General features: G+C 42.4%; 1 protein-coding gene across 2 annotated transcripts in view; it reads left to right on the forward strand.

Moving 5' to 3' along the window:
- The window catches only part of MSANTD3 (Myb/SANT DNA binding domain containing 3), a 19,779-nt gene extending 3,782 nt beyond the window's left edge, over positions 1 to 15,997 (forward strand). Inside the window, exons 1-3 of one of the 2 annotated variants that reach the window (XM_034664210.1) lie at positions 6,584 to 6,707; positions 6,801 to 7,251; positions 15,348 to 15,997. In XM_034664210.1, coding sequence (XP_034520101.1) covers positions 6,834 to 7,251; positions 15,348 to 15,754 — 825 coding nt within the window. In that variant the 5' untranslated portion in view covers positions 6,584 to 6,707; positions 6,801 to 6,833 and the 3' untranslated portion in view covers positions 15,755 to 15,997. Of the gene's footprint in view, positions 1 to 6,583; positions 6,708 to 6,800; positions 7,252 to 15,347 lie in introns of those variants that run through there. The other variant, XM_002928091.4, reaches the window with a different exon arrangement.
- Positions 15,998 to 17,126: the final 1,129 nt, after the last annotated feature.

The raw sequence follows: 17,126 nt of genomic DNA on the forward strand, positions 1-17,126 counted from the left end.
CGCTGGCTGTCTCTATCTCTGTCAAATAAATAAAATCTTTAAAAAAAAAAAGATTTTATTTGAGAGAGAGTGAGCGAACACGAGCAGAGGGAGGGCGAGGGACAGAGGTAGGAGCAGACTCCCTGCCGAGCAGGGAGCCCGATGTGGAGCTCCATCCTAGGACCCCAGGATCATGACCTGAGCCCAAGGCAGACGCTTAACCGACTGAGCCACCCAGGCATCCCTGGACTTTTCATTTTAACATGTTGGAATCAATGTCTCTTTGAGAAAAGGTTGTTTTGGGGATACTGAGTCAGGGGACAGTCAACAGTCCAGGTTTCCTGCATTTCTTGCTTCATTTCACTTCACGAGCAGTAATTCATTAAGGTTTAAAAGATCCTGATACCTGTCCCCGGTCTCAGCACTGCCCATCTTCAGTCACAGTTTCTATTCTGAGTACTGACTTCAAAGAACTCCCCTTTCCATGAAAGGCAGTAAAAGTAAAATCTGGCCAAATTGTTCTAGTCTGCTCAAACTTTAGGAGTTAGGTTGACCCGTGGTGGACTTAAAATATCATTAGATGGTGTATTAGGCAGCTTGGACTGCCATAATAAAATACCACAGACTAGGTGGCTTAAATATCAGAAGTGCATTCCTCATAGTCCTAGAGGCTGGGAAGTCCAAGATCAAGGTGCCGGCAGGGTAAGTTTCATTCTGAGGGAAGCTGCTTCTCTAGGCTTGTAGGCTGCTGCCCTCCGTTCTGTGTGCTCACGTGACCTCTTTGTGAGCCCTTGGGAAGAGAGGGGAGAAAGAGGGCAGGGAGCAAGGAGGGAGAGACGCAAGGACAGGGAATGTTCTCTGATCTCTCTTTGAATCAGGGCCCCACCTTCATCACCTTATTTAACCTTAATTACTTCCTTAAAGGCCCAATCTCTAAGTACAGTCATCCCGGGGATTAGGACTTCAACGTACGAATTTTGGAGGTGTACAAACATTCAGTCTGTAACAGATGGATTTTTGTTTTAGAGCGATATCAAATGTACTTACTACAGTCTTCTCGTGGTTTAGTCAGTGTTCGTGTTTGGGGAATTGTGCAGTTTCCTCTGTTCTTTTTTGGTATTGGATTCATGCTCTTATTTAGTCCTGTCTGTGAGTCTTTGCCTGGCCCAAGGGAAGTTTTCATTGCATTTGGATTTTGCTGGGTTTTTTGACCATTTTTACTTCAATGCAGCTTTTGATGTATAGACTGTTACCGTGTATGATACTCATTCTGTGCACAATATGCAGTTTGATGCCTATATGAAAATGTATTCGTTCATTAAATGTTTAATGAAGGCCCATGACTGTGAGGGTCACTGGGCTGCTAGTTGAGCTGCAGCCATGCATTAGGACTGGGGGCACTGTTGTCCAGCACAACAGTGGACGGAAAAATGATCTGTATTGAGCAGAGTTGAGGGGCGGAGAAGGCCCGTCTTTCTCTAACCAAAGCTGATGCAGTACGAAAGGCTTGTTACGTTGTCATCTGTAACCAGTTATGGACATTGCTGAGTAGTTTTAAGCTAGAATGTGCTTTCTAGCCTCGAAGTTTCTATTAACAAGCCTCGCCTGGAGATCTCTTACTTAGAGAAGTGTTTGTTTACTTAGGCTGTCAGGTGCTCAAGCAGAATGTCAGTGTTCCCCTGAGGCGTGGACCATTTTGAAGCTCCCTATCATCTCGACAGTTAATTTTCAAACATATGTTCTTCTCAGATCAACAGCAGAAATTATTTCAGAGCTCTGGTTACGTGAGAATGGTTCACCTCAGGGTGGGGTGGCTATGGGCCCTAGGTTTGAGACATGGAGGCCGAGGTGATGAGGAGGGGAGAAGAGCCAAGAGCCACCAAAAGGAGATGGACAGAAGCAGAAACAGCTCCTCCTGAGTACCTCTACCCTAGGAACTTTCCCTGCTGACAGATTGCTAATTGACATGTAATATGAGCAGGGACACAAGTGGCCTCCAGGTCTGAAAGAGAGCCAAGCAGGGCGGAGAGCAGCGAGGGCATTGGATCTGGATTTGAATCCTGGTTCTGCCACTTAACATTTTGTGTTGCCACAGCCAGGTTACTGAGCCTTACTTTTCGGATCAGGGAAATGGAATTGGTTAGTGGGAATGAACAGCTTACTTCATGAGGCTGCTGGGAATCCATAGGGGACCTTTAGGGTACACTGTCTCACACCAGAATTCCTTTACAGCCCTGCAGAATACAACCACATGGCCCAGCGAGGCCTGCTGTTCTACAAAATTAAGCAAAGTAAATTGGTAACTCTGGATTTACTTAGCTAGTGATTAAATAACAGTTTAGTTAATAGGCTATTAATGGTCCCCAGGTGTTGGTAATTCTGAGTATTTGCTTTTGAGAGCAGTTGTATAATTTCTTCCGGTACTTTAATAAAGTTTTGTTTTGTTTTGTTTTGTTTTTAACAGAAAATACTGTAGTGTAACTAAATGGGGTTTCAGGGGCGATTTTTTTGAGGAATAAATGATATAGTGCATATTAAGCACTTAGTGTAGTGTCTCACCCACAGTAAAGACTCAATAAAGTTTATCTGCTATTGATTGTTACGGCAGTTATTAGAGACTCAACTGGTCACACAGGTCAATATGCTCTCCAGGAAGTCACCACCACCTGGTGGCAGCCCCGGGTACTGCATACATTGTAAGGTAGAATCATTTAATTGCTTGAAATTAGTTCCTTGTAATTTCAGCACCACTAAGTATCACAGGGACTTTGTTCAGAGTGTGACTTATTTGCCTGAGAGCAGGAATTCATATTTCATGAAACCGTGAAGTGACATTTTTCACCTCCACAGATGGCATAGAATTTTAAAAAATGTTAATAGCACCAGTTAAAGAAGTAGGGAAACAGAAATGCTCGTGTGCTATCACTAGGAATGTGAATTGGTACACCATTTCTGGAGGACAGATGGTGATGTAACGGAAGTTTAAGTGTTTTCATCTTTTGTGGAAGCCATTCCTTTTCTAGGAATTTATCTTGAAGAAGTCAAGTTAGAAAACAAATCTATTTAGAAAGAAAAAGTATATAAATAAATACGTATAAATAAGATAGCATTACCTATAGTAGAAAAACATAGGGAACAATTCCTTTTTCATTTTTTTATTGTTATTTTTTTATTTTTATTTATTTTTTTTAAAGATTTTATTTATTTATTTGACAGAGATAGACAGCCAGCGAGAGAGGGAACACAAGCAGGGGGAGTGGGAGAGGAAGAAGCAGGCTCATAGCGGAAGAGCCTGATGTGGGGCTCGATCCCACAACGCTGGGATCACGCCCTGAGCCGAAGGCAAACGCTTAACCGCTGTGCCACCCAGGCGCCCCTCATTTTTTTAAAAAAGATTTTATTTGTTTATTTTGACAGAGAGGCAGCGAGAGAGGGAACACGAGGGGGAGTGGGAGAGGGAGAAGTAGGCTTCCCGCTGAGCAGGGATCCTGATGCGGGGCTGGATCCCAGAACTCTGGGATAGTGACTGGAGCCGAAGGCAGACGCCCAATGACTGAGCCACCCAGGCGCCACCCTTTTTCATTTGTGAATCAGATTTCTCACTCTATAGCAAGAATTCTTAAAAAAGAGTGAAAGGGAAGGTAGGCATATTGACCTTTCCTGGTGCAGAGGAGCTGGGATGGGGAGATCAGAATCTGCTCTAGTATCTGTGTAGTTTAAGAACATTCAGTTGAACATAGATATCTTGGTAGTGAGAGAGAATACAGAAAAGCTTTATTGTAGCAGGTGTATATTAATACATTTCTGTTTAGGGAATGTTGATTTATAGGAATAGGAATATTGATGAAAGCAAAAAATTTTGGACCTTTGGGGAGGAAGGGGCCTGGATTGGGTTATCATAGGGACATTAGACCAACATGAATGAAATACAGGCCTGGGAATTTAGGGGTACAGAGATACATCCCCAAAGATAAATTTCTCCTTGTTTAGCCTTGTCCAAGACCTGAGGGTCAAAGTGCTGTGACATGTATCTAAATCCCTTGGTCTCTGATACTGATATCCCCACAGTGAATGTGGGGCAGGGTACCTGGTATGTGGAGACACTGATTACCTTAGTACTTTGTTCTAACCTTAACTCTGGGGATGAGGTGGTACACAGTGAGAGACCCTAATCGGGCTCTGTTGCCTTCATGGAAAGCCCATGTTCCTTGGCCTCAGTTGCAAGGCTCTCTGATATGGCCTGGTCCCCTCCAGCCTCAGGTCTAACATCTCAGCTCTTCATAACTATAGTAACCCCTCCCCAGGCATAGTATGTGAATAACTGGCTTGTAATAGTGTGATTTTAAATTAATATACCATTTATTTAAAACTCACAGCCTTTTCCCCTAACTTTTCATTGTGGAACTTTTCAAACATACACAAAGATGGAGAGGAAAATTTAATGAATCTTTGTGTACCTGTCATCCTTGTTGATGTTCAAATGTTTCATTCCTTTCAAGTTGGCTCCTATTTCTTTTGATATGAGTTGATGAGTTTTAAATGGACTACATCATTAGAATCTTGATGCTTTCCTGTTATTCCAAAAAATCAGAGGCTTGGAAAATACAAGGACTGAGGTGTGTTGGCCCTTTCCACAAAGGGAAACATGCAACACTCACTTTTTTGCTGTATTCAGTGTTGCTTAGCAACATTCTTGCCATAATGTATTTGAGAGATTAATTGCATAGGAAACTTACTGTGATTAAGAGATGTGGGAAACATGTGGGGTCACAAAGTGCACATAGTTTCAGGGGAGTAAGACATTTACTAAGCGCCTTTTGTGTGAAAGATGCTGGCTCAGTACTGGGGAGGATGGTAAGATGACCTGAGGAAGTCATGGTTGTTGAGTAGTTTAGAATCACCCAAGGTGAGAACCCAAGAGATAGTTGTGAAATGATACTAACAATACTAGACTAATTGAACTCTTAGCAGCAGATTGTAGAATACAGGTTTACCAGAGAGTGAGGATAGGGGTGGGGGAAATGGGAAGATAATAGACAAAGGGTACAAAGTTGCAGTTACGTAGGATGAACAAGTCTATGACTGTAGACAATAATACTGTGTCGAATACTGGAAATATGCTGAGAGAGTAGGTNAGTTACGTAGGATGAACAAGTCTATGACTGTAGACAATAATACTGTGTCGAATACTGGAAATATGCTGAGAGAGTAGGTTCCAGGTGCTCTTAGCACACACACAAAGATGGTAACTATGTTGGGGCACCTGGCGGCTCATCAGCTAGAGCGTGTGACTTTCGATCTTGGGGCTGTAAGTTCAAGCCCTGTGTTAGGTGTAAAGAAAACTTAAAAAATAAAATTTTTAAAAAGAAAAAAGGTAACTGTGTGAGGAGATGATATGTTAATTAACTTGAGTGTAGTAATCATTTCATTATGTATATGGCTATCAAATTTATGTATATTAAATATATATTTTTCTTTCTTTTTTCTAAAAGTTTATTTATTTTAGAGAAGGGTGGGCAGAGGGAGAGGGAGAGAGAATCCCAAGTGGACTCTCCACTGAGCAGGGAGCCAGATGCAGGCCTTGATCTCACAATCCTGAGATCGTGACCCGAGCGGAAATCAAGAGTTGAGTGCTCGACCGACCACCCAGGTGTCCTTAAATATATATTTTTAAATTAAACATATAAAAAGGTATGTAGACTTATTCTTAAAATATAATGGAGAAATATAGTATTTCAAAAATTATAAATAACATACAGTTGATAACTATTATTATATGTGAACAAAGGCTTTAAAGGAATATCCATAATAAAAATGAATATTTGGTGTGTTAAAAAAAAAAAAAGAACACCAGACTATTAGGACAGTCTAGATTCTTTTTTAAGATTTTATTTATTTATTTGACAGAGAGAGACAGCGAGAGAGGGAACACAAGCAGGGGGAGTGGGAGAGGGAGAAGCAGGCTTCCCGCAGAGCAGGGAGCCTGATGTGGGACTTGATCCCAGGACCCTGGAATCATGACCTGAGCCAAAGGCAGACACTTAACGGCTGAGCCACCCAGTCACCCCAGGACAGTCTAGATTCTTGACTTCCCAAGGCACCATCTTTGTGATCTTGGGAAGTCCACTTACTGGCCCTTAGTTCCCTCAATTGAAAAGAGGGCTGTTAGCCCTTTCACCTCTGAAATTATATGAATTATTTGCATAGGCCTGCACACTTAAAAGTGGCCCTCAGACCTTAGGGATCACAGACTCCAAGCCCTCATTTTAAGGATGAAGAAACTGAGGTTCCTCTAGGAGCATGGCCCTATCCAAGGTCACAGACATAGTGATGGAAATGTCAGGTCTTTTGGGGTGATTTCTTGATGATTCTGAAATCTCAGTGTTTATGTTATCCATCCAATTTGGTTATACTGTGGCTTTTCTCGTCTTCAACTTGGACAAAACTTTGTTTTGTTTAGCTGAAAAGCTGCCTAACATTATGAATGTGGGGAATGATCAGTTCCCTGGCTTTAAGCAGAAACAATGAACAAATTAAGAGTTCCACATAGATGTTCAACTTTTCTTTTTTTGCTCTTATATATAAGATATTCACAGAATGGCCAAGACCTGCAATAAAGGACCTCCTTGAAAATCTGGGAAGTAAAACCCCACTTCTAGTGACCTTCTGAATGTTTTTCCTGAGACTGTCAATTCAACATTAATGGGAGAGAAAGTCCTGCATTTCAGGCAAGGGCATCCAGTCAGGGATCAAGCTGACGTGACTTGTGGCCGTTTTCCTTGCTGGAGTTAGTAATTATTGTTTCGAACTTCCTTTTACAGGATAGCTAACAGCCAGGAGAAATAGAGTGGAAAATGCAAAACAACGAAATCATAAAACCTGCCAAATACTTCTCGGAATTGGAAAAGAGCATCCTGCTTGCTTTGGTAGAAAAGTACAAATATGTACTGGAATGCAAGAAAAGCGACGCGCGAACCATTGCGCTCAAGCAGCGCACCTGGCAGGCGCTGGCCCACGAATACAACTCCCAGCCCAGCGTGTCCCTGCGGGATTTCAAGCAGCTGAAGAAGTGCTGGGAGAACATCAAGGCTCGGACCAAAAAGATTATGGCCCATGAGAGGAGAGAGAAGGTGAAACGGAGCGTCAGCCCTCTTCTGAGCACCCACGTTCTGGGGAAGGAGAAGATCGCCACCATGCTGCCCGAGCAGCTGTACTTCCTGCAGAGCCCCCCGGAAGAGGAGCCCGAGTACCACCCCGACGGCCCGGCCCAAGGTACTAGTCCCCGGGGCCAGCGTGCGTGCGTGTTCCCACGGGGTACCCGCTGCACGCTCTCGTTTTACCACCTTTTCGTTCTGAGGGCGTGTATTAAAGAGAACCTCTCATGACAAACTTGATCCTTCCCAATTCAAAATCTCCAGGTTATCCAGAACAATTCCTAGAAGTACAGAACAACGAAAGGACTTGGTATCCTTGCTCTAGGTCTCTCTCATCTTTCTCATGAAGAATAAGGAAAGATAAGGGGCTATATTCACACAGTTATGAGTGAAGTACCTCAGTTGCTTATCTCAACTGATGTCATCTCTATTAGAGAGAACTTCTTTGAGAATTTATATTCATTCAGTCTTATTGTTTTGAGAATTTATATTCACTCAGTCTTATTGTTCTTCAAGATTTTATTTATTTTTTAAAAGATTTTATTTATTTATTGNAGTTGCTTATCTCAACTGATGTCATCTCTATTAGAGAGAACTTCTTTGAGAATTTATATTCATTCAGTCTTACTGTTTTGAGAATTTATATTCACTCAGTCTTATTGTTCTTCAAGATTTTATTTATTTATTTTTTAAAAGATTTTATTTATTTATTGGACAGAGAGAGAGACAGCCAGTGAGAGAGGGAACACAAGCAGGGGGAGTGGGAGAGGAAGAAGCAGGCTCCCAGCGGAGGAGCCTTGATGTGGGGCTCGATCCCAGAATGCCAGGATCACGCCCTGAGCCGAAGGCAGACGCTTAACAACTGAGCCACCCAGGCGTCCCTTTTTTCAAGATTTTATTTGTTTGTTTGACAGGAAGAGGGAGAGGGAGAGAGAGAAAAAGTGAGCACAAGTAGGGGGAGTGGCAGAAGGAGAGGGGCAGACTCCATGCTGAGCAGGGAGCCCGACAGGGGACTCGATCCCGGGACTCTGAGATCATGACTCAAGCCGAAATCAAGAGTCGGATGCTTAACTGACTGAGCCACCCTGGTGCCCCGTCACTCAAAGTTCTTTTTTACAAACACTATTTTTCAGGACCTATTTTGCCCAGGGTACCGCATTAAGTCACTCAGAGATCGCATTAAAATAGTGAACTCTTTCAAACTTGAGAATTAAGTACTAAGACAAATATAGCAAACATCTGTTCACATTCACCCAGATTAAAAGCCAGCATTCCGACCCATTATAATATTGTGATCCACAGTTTTGGTTTGTGGCACTCCAGAAAACTTGAGAAATTCTGGGAAAAAATTCATTTTAGTTTTAATACACTTTCATTGAAAAAATATACAGAAGTTTTAGGGAAGGAGAAGACTGTCATGGAAACAAGGGTGCTGCATGTCATATATTGTCATAGCTCAGAAAGGTTGGAAGGAAGGGGCTGTTGAAATGTCTCTAGGCAAGGGGAGGGTGAGAATGCATATAGATTAAATTGCCAATAATTCTTGCCTCCTTGAAGATAGGAATGGCCAGTTTACATGATTCATTGCAGTTTGCAGAAGACACACCTTAAAGCAGAGGGATATTCCTAGGGCGGCCAGAGGGCTGCTCCAAGGACCCAGCAAGCACTTCCCTAGGAAAACTATGAACTTTGGCTTGCAGGGTGAGAAATTAGTGTCCCCAGACTAGGTTGAGCTCTGTGGGAGTGGTTAATTATAAGTCACAAGAAACTGTCTAAAACCAAGAATGTTATCCATATAGAGTGGAAAAGATAATAATAATAACCAAGTGAACCAGATACATGTTTTCAATTAGCACATTTCCCCCCACTATAGGCAGATCATCCTGGGGAGTGACATTATAATCAAAAATTTGTTTGCTGATCATTGGACCAAGATTAAGTCCAGGGAGCCAGTTGGATGACCATAGTGTCATGAACCTCTCGTACTGTTTTCCAGCGTAGAAACCCTGTGTGAATTTTGATTCTTGAGCTCCCAAGCCAGGGTACCTCCCAGTAGGCAGTGTTGATATGTCTCTCTCTTACCTCTCCTTGTTAACTTCTGTCATGGATGGGACCCTCTGCTAATTGACAGCATCCATCTCCTGGCCTCAGAGCCATTCATTCTCCACAGGCAGTGAAGGGAGTAGTGCTGAGGGAGGGTGGCAGGTGAATCAGCAGGGCTGTTTTTTGAATTGCTTAGTTCCCTGGGAAGTGTTGCCGAGGAAGATACTGGGATAGACTACTTTCAGTTAACATTGCAAATCTTTGATCTGGATTATTGTGTATCGATTTCATAGGGTTATTCTAAGGGGACAGTCTTATTTCCCCATTTTCAAATTCTAGAGCAGAATCCAGCAAGTTCATTCCAAAACTTTTTTCTTTCTTTTCAGAGGAAATGATGTAATTCATTTACTCATAAACATAATTTATAAATTTCCAGCAAGAAGGGAATAAATATGGATCCTCAGTGTCCTTCTGTAGTGACATTTCTAGAGACTCATATTGTAAAAGAGATTGATTTTAAATTGAGTGTTTGTATCCATATGACATGGGAGACTTCTCTTTTTGCTGGTGATGGTCAAAGTACAGCCTACGCTGACTATTCCTGTTTCTAGGTCACATCTGGAGGGCGGTGGAGAACCGTGGTGCTTTGTCAGTTGGGACGTGTGTCCAAAGTAATCTGTTAACATTAGTAGTTAAGGTACTGGAACTCTCTTTATACATTAAAAAAGCCTTGAGGTTACCTCATTTTGTATTTCAACGTACTTTCGAGAAAGAGGACAACAGCTGTAATTGTCAATTATCCCTTCTGGGTCTTGGTGGGGAAAAAGCTGAAAACTTGCAATAGGATATGGCTTTCATTTTGTGGTGTGTATTTTGTTTGACACCTAGTGTCAAACATTGTGTGTGTGTGTGTGTGTGTTTTAATTTAGTATCTCTAATGCTGTGCTGTCCAATACAGTAGCCACAAGCCACAAGAGGCTAGTAAGCACTTGAAAATGTGGGTAGACTGAATTGAGATATGGTCTAAATATACGTACTGTCTCATGAAGACTTAATACCAAGAAGAGAATGGAAACTATCTGACTCATAATTTTTATTTTGATTACATGTTGAAATGGTAATACTTTAAATATATTGGATAAAAAATATATTATTAAAATTAATTTCACCTCCTTTTACTCTTTTAAGGTGGCTATAAGAAAATTTTAAATTCTACAAGTAGCTGGTATCATATTTCTATTGGACAGTGCTGTTTTAACACCTCACAGAGTGCCTGTTACAGAATTAGGTGATTAGAGATTTGTTGAAATTTGTCGAACAGGATGGAGCCTGGCAGTATTCCACTAGAGGCCTCCCTCCAACTATTTCTTGTGTGAGATGCTTTCAGCTGTGTCATCTTGATCACCATCCCCTGGATATTCTTAGGTTTGTCCATGACTTTCTTGAGGTGTGCATCTGTATTTGAACACAGCAGTCTTAAAATTTAACACTAAGGAATGCATTTGCATAAAAACCCAGCATTTTCCCCTTAAATATATTGAAATAATTTGTACTCTATAGATTTATAATATGGGATCATTTGGCTGTGATACGTATCTCCCGTTATCTTGGGGAGACAGGTTTGCAGAACAAACTGAGGGAGCCAACAAAATGTGCTGGGGTGGAAAAGAGGGTAAGATGACCAAATGTCAAATACATTTAAGAAAACTAAAACTAAGCTTTCAAAAAGAAAGAAAGAAAGAGAGAGAGAAATAGAGAAAGAAAGAGAAAGAGAGAAAGAAGGAAGGAAGGAAGAAAGAAAACGAAGCTTTCAAGTAGTACTCAACTATCCTAAGAGAACTTATATTTAATTTCATATGCTATTATGTAATAGCTGTTATTTCTCTGTTATAAGTGAATGCAAACATGGGTACACAAAGCTACAATTAAATAATGTAAATATTTATTAATAAATTCCACTATCAATCACTTTTTAATCCAATCCTCTTCTTTCGGGGTGGGAACTCCAGTACAGGGACTGAGTTATATTTCCAGTCATGGCACATTACATCATTGGTCTGTGAAAAACCCCTTTTTTGTGTTACTTATGTGTTTGTTCTGTTATTTATCACCATTAACCACGTTCATTCTTTTCTTCTGCCTCCTAATCATACCAATGTGCTTGTATATTCTCTCACATATTCTTGAGAGCAGCCATTGGTGTTTTGAGTGTATATATTTTAAATTTACATAGATTGAAAATTGTGCTATAGATACCATTCCTTTTTTTTGCCTTCTTTTCATTTAGAATTAAAAAAAAAAGATTTATTTATTCATTTGGGGGGGTACGGAGAGAGGGAGAGAGAGAATCTCCAGCAGACTCTCCCCACTGAGTGTGGAGCCCGTCATGGGGCTTGACGCCATGACCCTGAGATCATGACCTGAACTGAAATCAAGAGTCGGATGCTTAACCCAACTGAGCCACCCAGGCGCCCCTCATTTGGAATGTTTTTGAGATCTATTCCCATTGCAGCATGTAAATCTAATTTGTTTTAGTTGATGCACGATACTCTGTAGTATGAACTCCCTGCATCTTGTTTATCCATTTTCCTAGTCAGTCCTCTTTCCTTTGTTCTGTGGAGAAGAGCTGGGGTTTGGCCTGTACTCAGGTTCCTTTCCATCCGTTTACTGCCGTAGTAGGTAGGTATTTCCTGCGATACTAAACTTACTCAAATTGCCCAACTGGAAGAATACCATCTTGCGTGTTCTCTGTTCCTGGGAAAGCCCTTAAGCCTTCTATCCGTTTTGTACAAGATTGAGTTGTTTTTTACTTTGGGTGGCTTTGTTTTACCTGGGAGAGAGATTACATGGTGTGTGTTTGCAGCAGGTTGCCATTCCCAGGATAGTCTTTTTCCAATTAAGAGAAGATTCTCCCCATCTGAACACTAGCTTCCATTCATTGGAGCTATTACTTATTTGAAAGTTAATTAACTACTCCATCAGGCTCCTCTAGTTTTAAGCCCCAGCTTCTGCCAGAGTTTTCTTAAGAGGCCTGGATTTTTTTTTTCTTTAAAATTTATATATTAGCACACATTTAAACTAAAAAAGGATAGTTTGAAAGTAGAGTCATTTCTCTGCTCCCAGACAGGACCATACTTGTCTTCATGTTCACAGCTTTATAGAGACAAATTTGGAGATCAAAATTCGGAATAGGTGCCCGTATTCTTAATAATAGAGCGTTTTGTAGTAGATAAAACTTGGAGGCAGCATTTTTAAGATGCATAAGTGATCGGCTGAGCAAGTGAAGTAGGGAGAGGCTGGGGGTGTGGTACTTGAGTTTGAATTTTGGAGTCATGCAAGACCTGGATTAGAGTCCTGGTTCTTTCAATTAGCCAAATGACTTTGGATATTGTATTTGGTTTTCTGTGATAGTACCTCCCCCTCAGAAGGTTGTTGTAAGGATTAAATGAGGTGATGCTGCAAAGCGCTAACCTCTTGCCTGGGTAGCTACTCAGAAAATGGTAACTGCCTTCGTCGTCATCATCATCAAGCCCCTACACCCTGGAGTAGTTGAGATTAAAAATGAGCATTTAGAAATGGGGAGAGATGAACCGCATCATGAGAGCATGAACTTTAAAGACTTAGAGGAGCATACAAAACTATCCTCTGGAATGGAATCACGGAAAAAAAGAGGCTGGAGGTACCAAAAAATGTCTTCTGTGTCCAGCCTTCAAAGAAAACACTTTGAGATCCAAGACTAGACGGGAAGCAGGTGAGGTAATCCTCTTTACAGTTTTTCACATCTGAGGGACCCTAGTCTCAGGGCAGAGTCTTTCCCACTCCCTTGTCCTGCGCCTGGGTTCTCCACTCAGAACACCGTCCTGTCTACACCGTTGTGCTGGGTCGGGAGGGATGTGACCCACTGAAGCCAGTTCATTCCCACACATTTCTGACATGGCCAGCAGTGTCCAAGCTCTGTAGTGGGTTCTCCACAAGGATTAATAAGAGACAGGTTCTGTCTTCAAAGTATTCAGAGACCCAAAGGGGAGGTAGTTAAGCTACCAGTTTTAACAAGTGCTCTGGCAGAGGTAGGCTCAGGAGGCAGCAGGAGCGTGAAGGAAGGACATCTAATTAAGGCCATAGCCCTCGGAGTTGGGAAAGAGTCCTAGGGAGACATCTTCACTGTGTCTGGATGACACAGAAGTACTTTTAACCTTCTCTTTCAGAAGCGAGACTTCTACCTTTCCTTTAATCTTAATTAGGGACCAGTTATGGTTGTTACCTAACCCCTTGGAGTGAAATAATCTAAACAGTAGCCATTTTCCTTTTATTAACGGAGTATTATGAGTTAGGTTTCCCCCAGTAGCCATTAACATTCCCGGCATCCCATCTTCTGGAATGATGGAGTGGACGTAATAATGTAATCAACTCTGTTAATAAATTGATATAATTTTTCTCCAAGGAGACAATTCTCATTATTGGAAACATAAAGCTTCCCAAGAAAACCTTGGAGTCACAGCTGGAAGACTCCATGGGTTAGTGGAGTTAGTGTCTTCCTTATTGAAACTCTTTAATTCATAAAATGTCGTCCCATGAAAAGACTAGTGCAAACGTGGCACCAGCAAAAATGACATCCTTTTGTATCCATAAGCTCTTCTTCCTTTGTGTTCAGAGCTTCGGCCAAGAAATATTTACTAGGCATCCTCTGCATACCAAGCAAAATAATTGGTGCCCAAGGATAAAAGAAATGAATAAGGCATAGTCCCAAAGTAATACTAGGATGCGGTAAGTGCCGTAACAGTAGAGTACTCGTAGAGAAAGAAGAGTTCTGGGGTTTCATGGATCCTGAACAAAGTAGAGGTTGGGGGGAGGTTGAAAAGGAGAGTCTGGAGTAATAATGCAGGTTTGAGTGAGTGTGGGGTCTGGCACGGGAAGGGAAGAGAGATGAATAGTTAGTACATCTCAGGCAAGGAACAGAGACAGAATTGTGAAAAAGAGCTTGGCCTTCCTTTTTAAATTTTTTTAAAAAGATTTTATTTATTTATTTATTAGAGAGAGAGCACAGTAGGGGGTGGGGGCAGGGGGAGAAGCAGATTCCCACTGAGTAGGAAGCCCAATGCAGGACTCGATCCTAGGACCCCCCGGGATCATGACCTGAGCCAAAGGCAGATGCTTCACCCACTGAGCCACCCAAGGGCCCCATTTTTTTTTTTTAAGGCGAGCTTGGCCTTTAAAGAATGTGAAGTTTGTGGTAGGATTGTAGGGCGCCCAGGGTATTTTGAAGGGTAAGGCAAAAAAGATGAAGGAAGGCCAGAACCAGATTATGAGTGTTACTTAGGGTGCAATGAAAACAGAGCCACAGATGGGAACCCCAGGGGAATATCAAAGGTGTGAGGGGTGGGTACAGCAACAGTCTGAGTCCTGGAAGGAGGCCTGAGAAGGAGCAATCAGAGAGGAGGTATAGAAAACTGAGCAGAGAGCCATGGTGCAGAAGCTAATAAAGAAATTTCAAGGACTGTCAAGTGCTAGGGAGAGGTTACATAAGAGGGGTCCTGAAAAGTGTCTTTGAGATCTGAATATTGACCCCCAGATGGCAGTGCTAGAGGTAACAGCCAGATATCTGAGATTGCAGAGGAATGGTGCACTAGGAGGTTACGCTGGGGCACGTAGACTCCCCTTTCAGGAACATCTCTAAGATGGCTATCCAGGGTTAAGACGTGTGACCAGGAAACAGCAGCGGGACCCCCGTGGAGAACACAATACGTCTTCATGGCTGGATGAGAGACCGAGAGAGGGAGCTCAGACTGAGGGAGAACTTAATCTGAAAACCCACTGTTGGTCCTGTGCATGGTCTTCCGCTTACTCCAAGTTGAGCGCCCTTCCGTTGAGAACTTAGATCAACATAAGGTCTCCAGTTCTTGATCAGCATGGTCTCAGACCACTGCTCCCGGAGCTCACAGTTCTGGAAATGACATGACAAAACCCTTTATCATGACTTCTGAAGGGAACGTTGGTTTTGATTTGTGGGTTTTTCAAAAGTCAGGCATGGCGAGGGTGCCCGTAGACATGCAGGCCAACGCAGAAGTCGATTCGGCTCCATCTTGTGACGGGGGACCTGTCATTTGAAATAGAATCGATTTACTCTCTGCCTGTAAAATCTTTGAACGTGTGTTTTCTGCTACTGTTTTTCAGAATCATTTGCTGTTTCAAATAGAGAACTGTGCGATGATGAGAAAGAGTTCATACATTTTCCAGTGTGTGAGGGGACCTCTCAACCTGAACCCTCGTGTTCAGCTGTCAGAATCACAGCCAATAAACACTACAGGAGCAAAACCTCTCAGGAAGGTGCTTTAAAAAAGATGCATGAGGAAGAACACCATCAACAAATGTCCATCTTACAGCTGCAGCTGATACAAATGAATGAGGTGCATGTGGCCAAAATCCAGCAGATAGAGCGGGAGTGTGAGATGGCAGAGGAGGAGCACAGGATAAAAATGGAAGTTCTCAATAAAAAGAAGATGTATTGGGAAAGAAAACTACAAACATTCACCAAGGAGTGGCCTGTCTCATTTAACCGGCCCTTTCCCAATTCACCCTAAGACTGCGGGGGCGGCTCCCCTGTAACCGATCCGGGACTTGAACTCGCGGTCAGGAACTTGTAACAGAGCTACAACTAGGAAACGTAGAGCGGTAGTAGTCACGTATTTAAGAATACATTCAGGTAAACGGCCGCAGCCCGTGTCCCCCTTCAGTGGCAAAGAAGCTGTTCCAGTCTCCTGAAAATGATCACGACGAGTGCTAGAATTCAGAATGTCTCTTCATTAGAATTCATATGAGAACCACGTACGATTGTTGTATTTTTTAATCAGATTGCTAGTGTGACTATAAAGAAGTGTGGCTGAATTTTTTCTTTTTCTTTTCCTTTTTTTTTTTAAGTGGATGGCAGGACTTTTCTATCCAAATGAACGTGCCGCTGTTGAAAGCGCCTGAAAGACCCGGGAGGCCACATGTTGCTTCTGCATTGGTGGGGCTGTTGCTCAGAACTCGCTGGAGGTCTTTATAGAACTTTCCTGAGAGCCACACACACAGCACCTCTTGTTTTGTTTTTATTTTTGTTTTGTTTTCAGCGTCGTTCTTTGAGTGGCTTTCCCGATTTTAAACAGTGCAGCATTTGGGAGGATGTTTTCTAACATGGCTCGTAAACTGCCTTTTAAGGCCTTTCCCCAAAGAGGAGCCTCAAATAGTGGCTCCAACAGTGGTAGCTTTGTTGGAACTAAGGCTGTAACTGCTTTGAGGGAGACACGTTCATTTAGATTTCTACAATCTGTCATGTCTGTTTTATTAAAAGATAAGACTTGCAATTTTATAGTCACACCGTGTTTGTTTTTTAAAGGTGCTGCCTCCCCCACTGTGCTCATTTTTGCTTTCCCTCTGTAGTGTCCTCCCAACTTTGTGCTACTGAGTTAACGGGTGCCCTGGTTTTAATCTCCAGCCACCTAGGGAAAGGCCCTTTCCTCACCGTGCTCATGGTGCTAGCTAATAGTAATGCTATGTAGTTTGCATTGCACAATTAGCATTGGGCTCCTTAAGAACCCATTGCCAACATATTTGGAAATATGGATTGGCAAATGGATATTTTGGTTGAGTTGTGATAGAGCTTCTCCTGTAGCCTGGTGTTAAAAACAGTTCTAGGACTTTGGGCATGGCAGTCGCTGGAACAAGCGAAGTGACACTGTGTGCCAAGGCAGGTCAGCAGTTTCTGAGTGTGAAATGTCAAGGCCACGTGGTGGGGAAAGAAAAGTATGTGTGGCAGAGGCTATGTAGGGAGTGTAGGGCTAGGAGTCAGGACCTGAATGCGGATCGTGGCTCTGCCTCAACGTGCTGTGTGACCTGGGGTAACTCCTTTTAATCCGTGGCTCTGGTCTTTCCTGTCTGTACGACAAGGATGTTGGTCTAGATAATGTTTGGAAT

The sequence above is a fragment of the Ailuropoda melanoleuca genome, chromosome 7 (assembly GCF_002007445.2).
Source record: "Ailuropoda melanoleuca isolate Jingjing chromosome 7, ASM200744v2, whole genome shotgun sequence".
NCBI classification, from domain to species: Eukaryota; Metazoa; Chordata; class Mammalia; order Carnivora; family Ursidae; genus Ailuropoda; species Ailuropoda melanoleuca.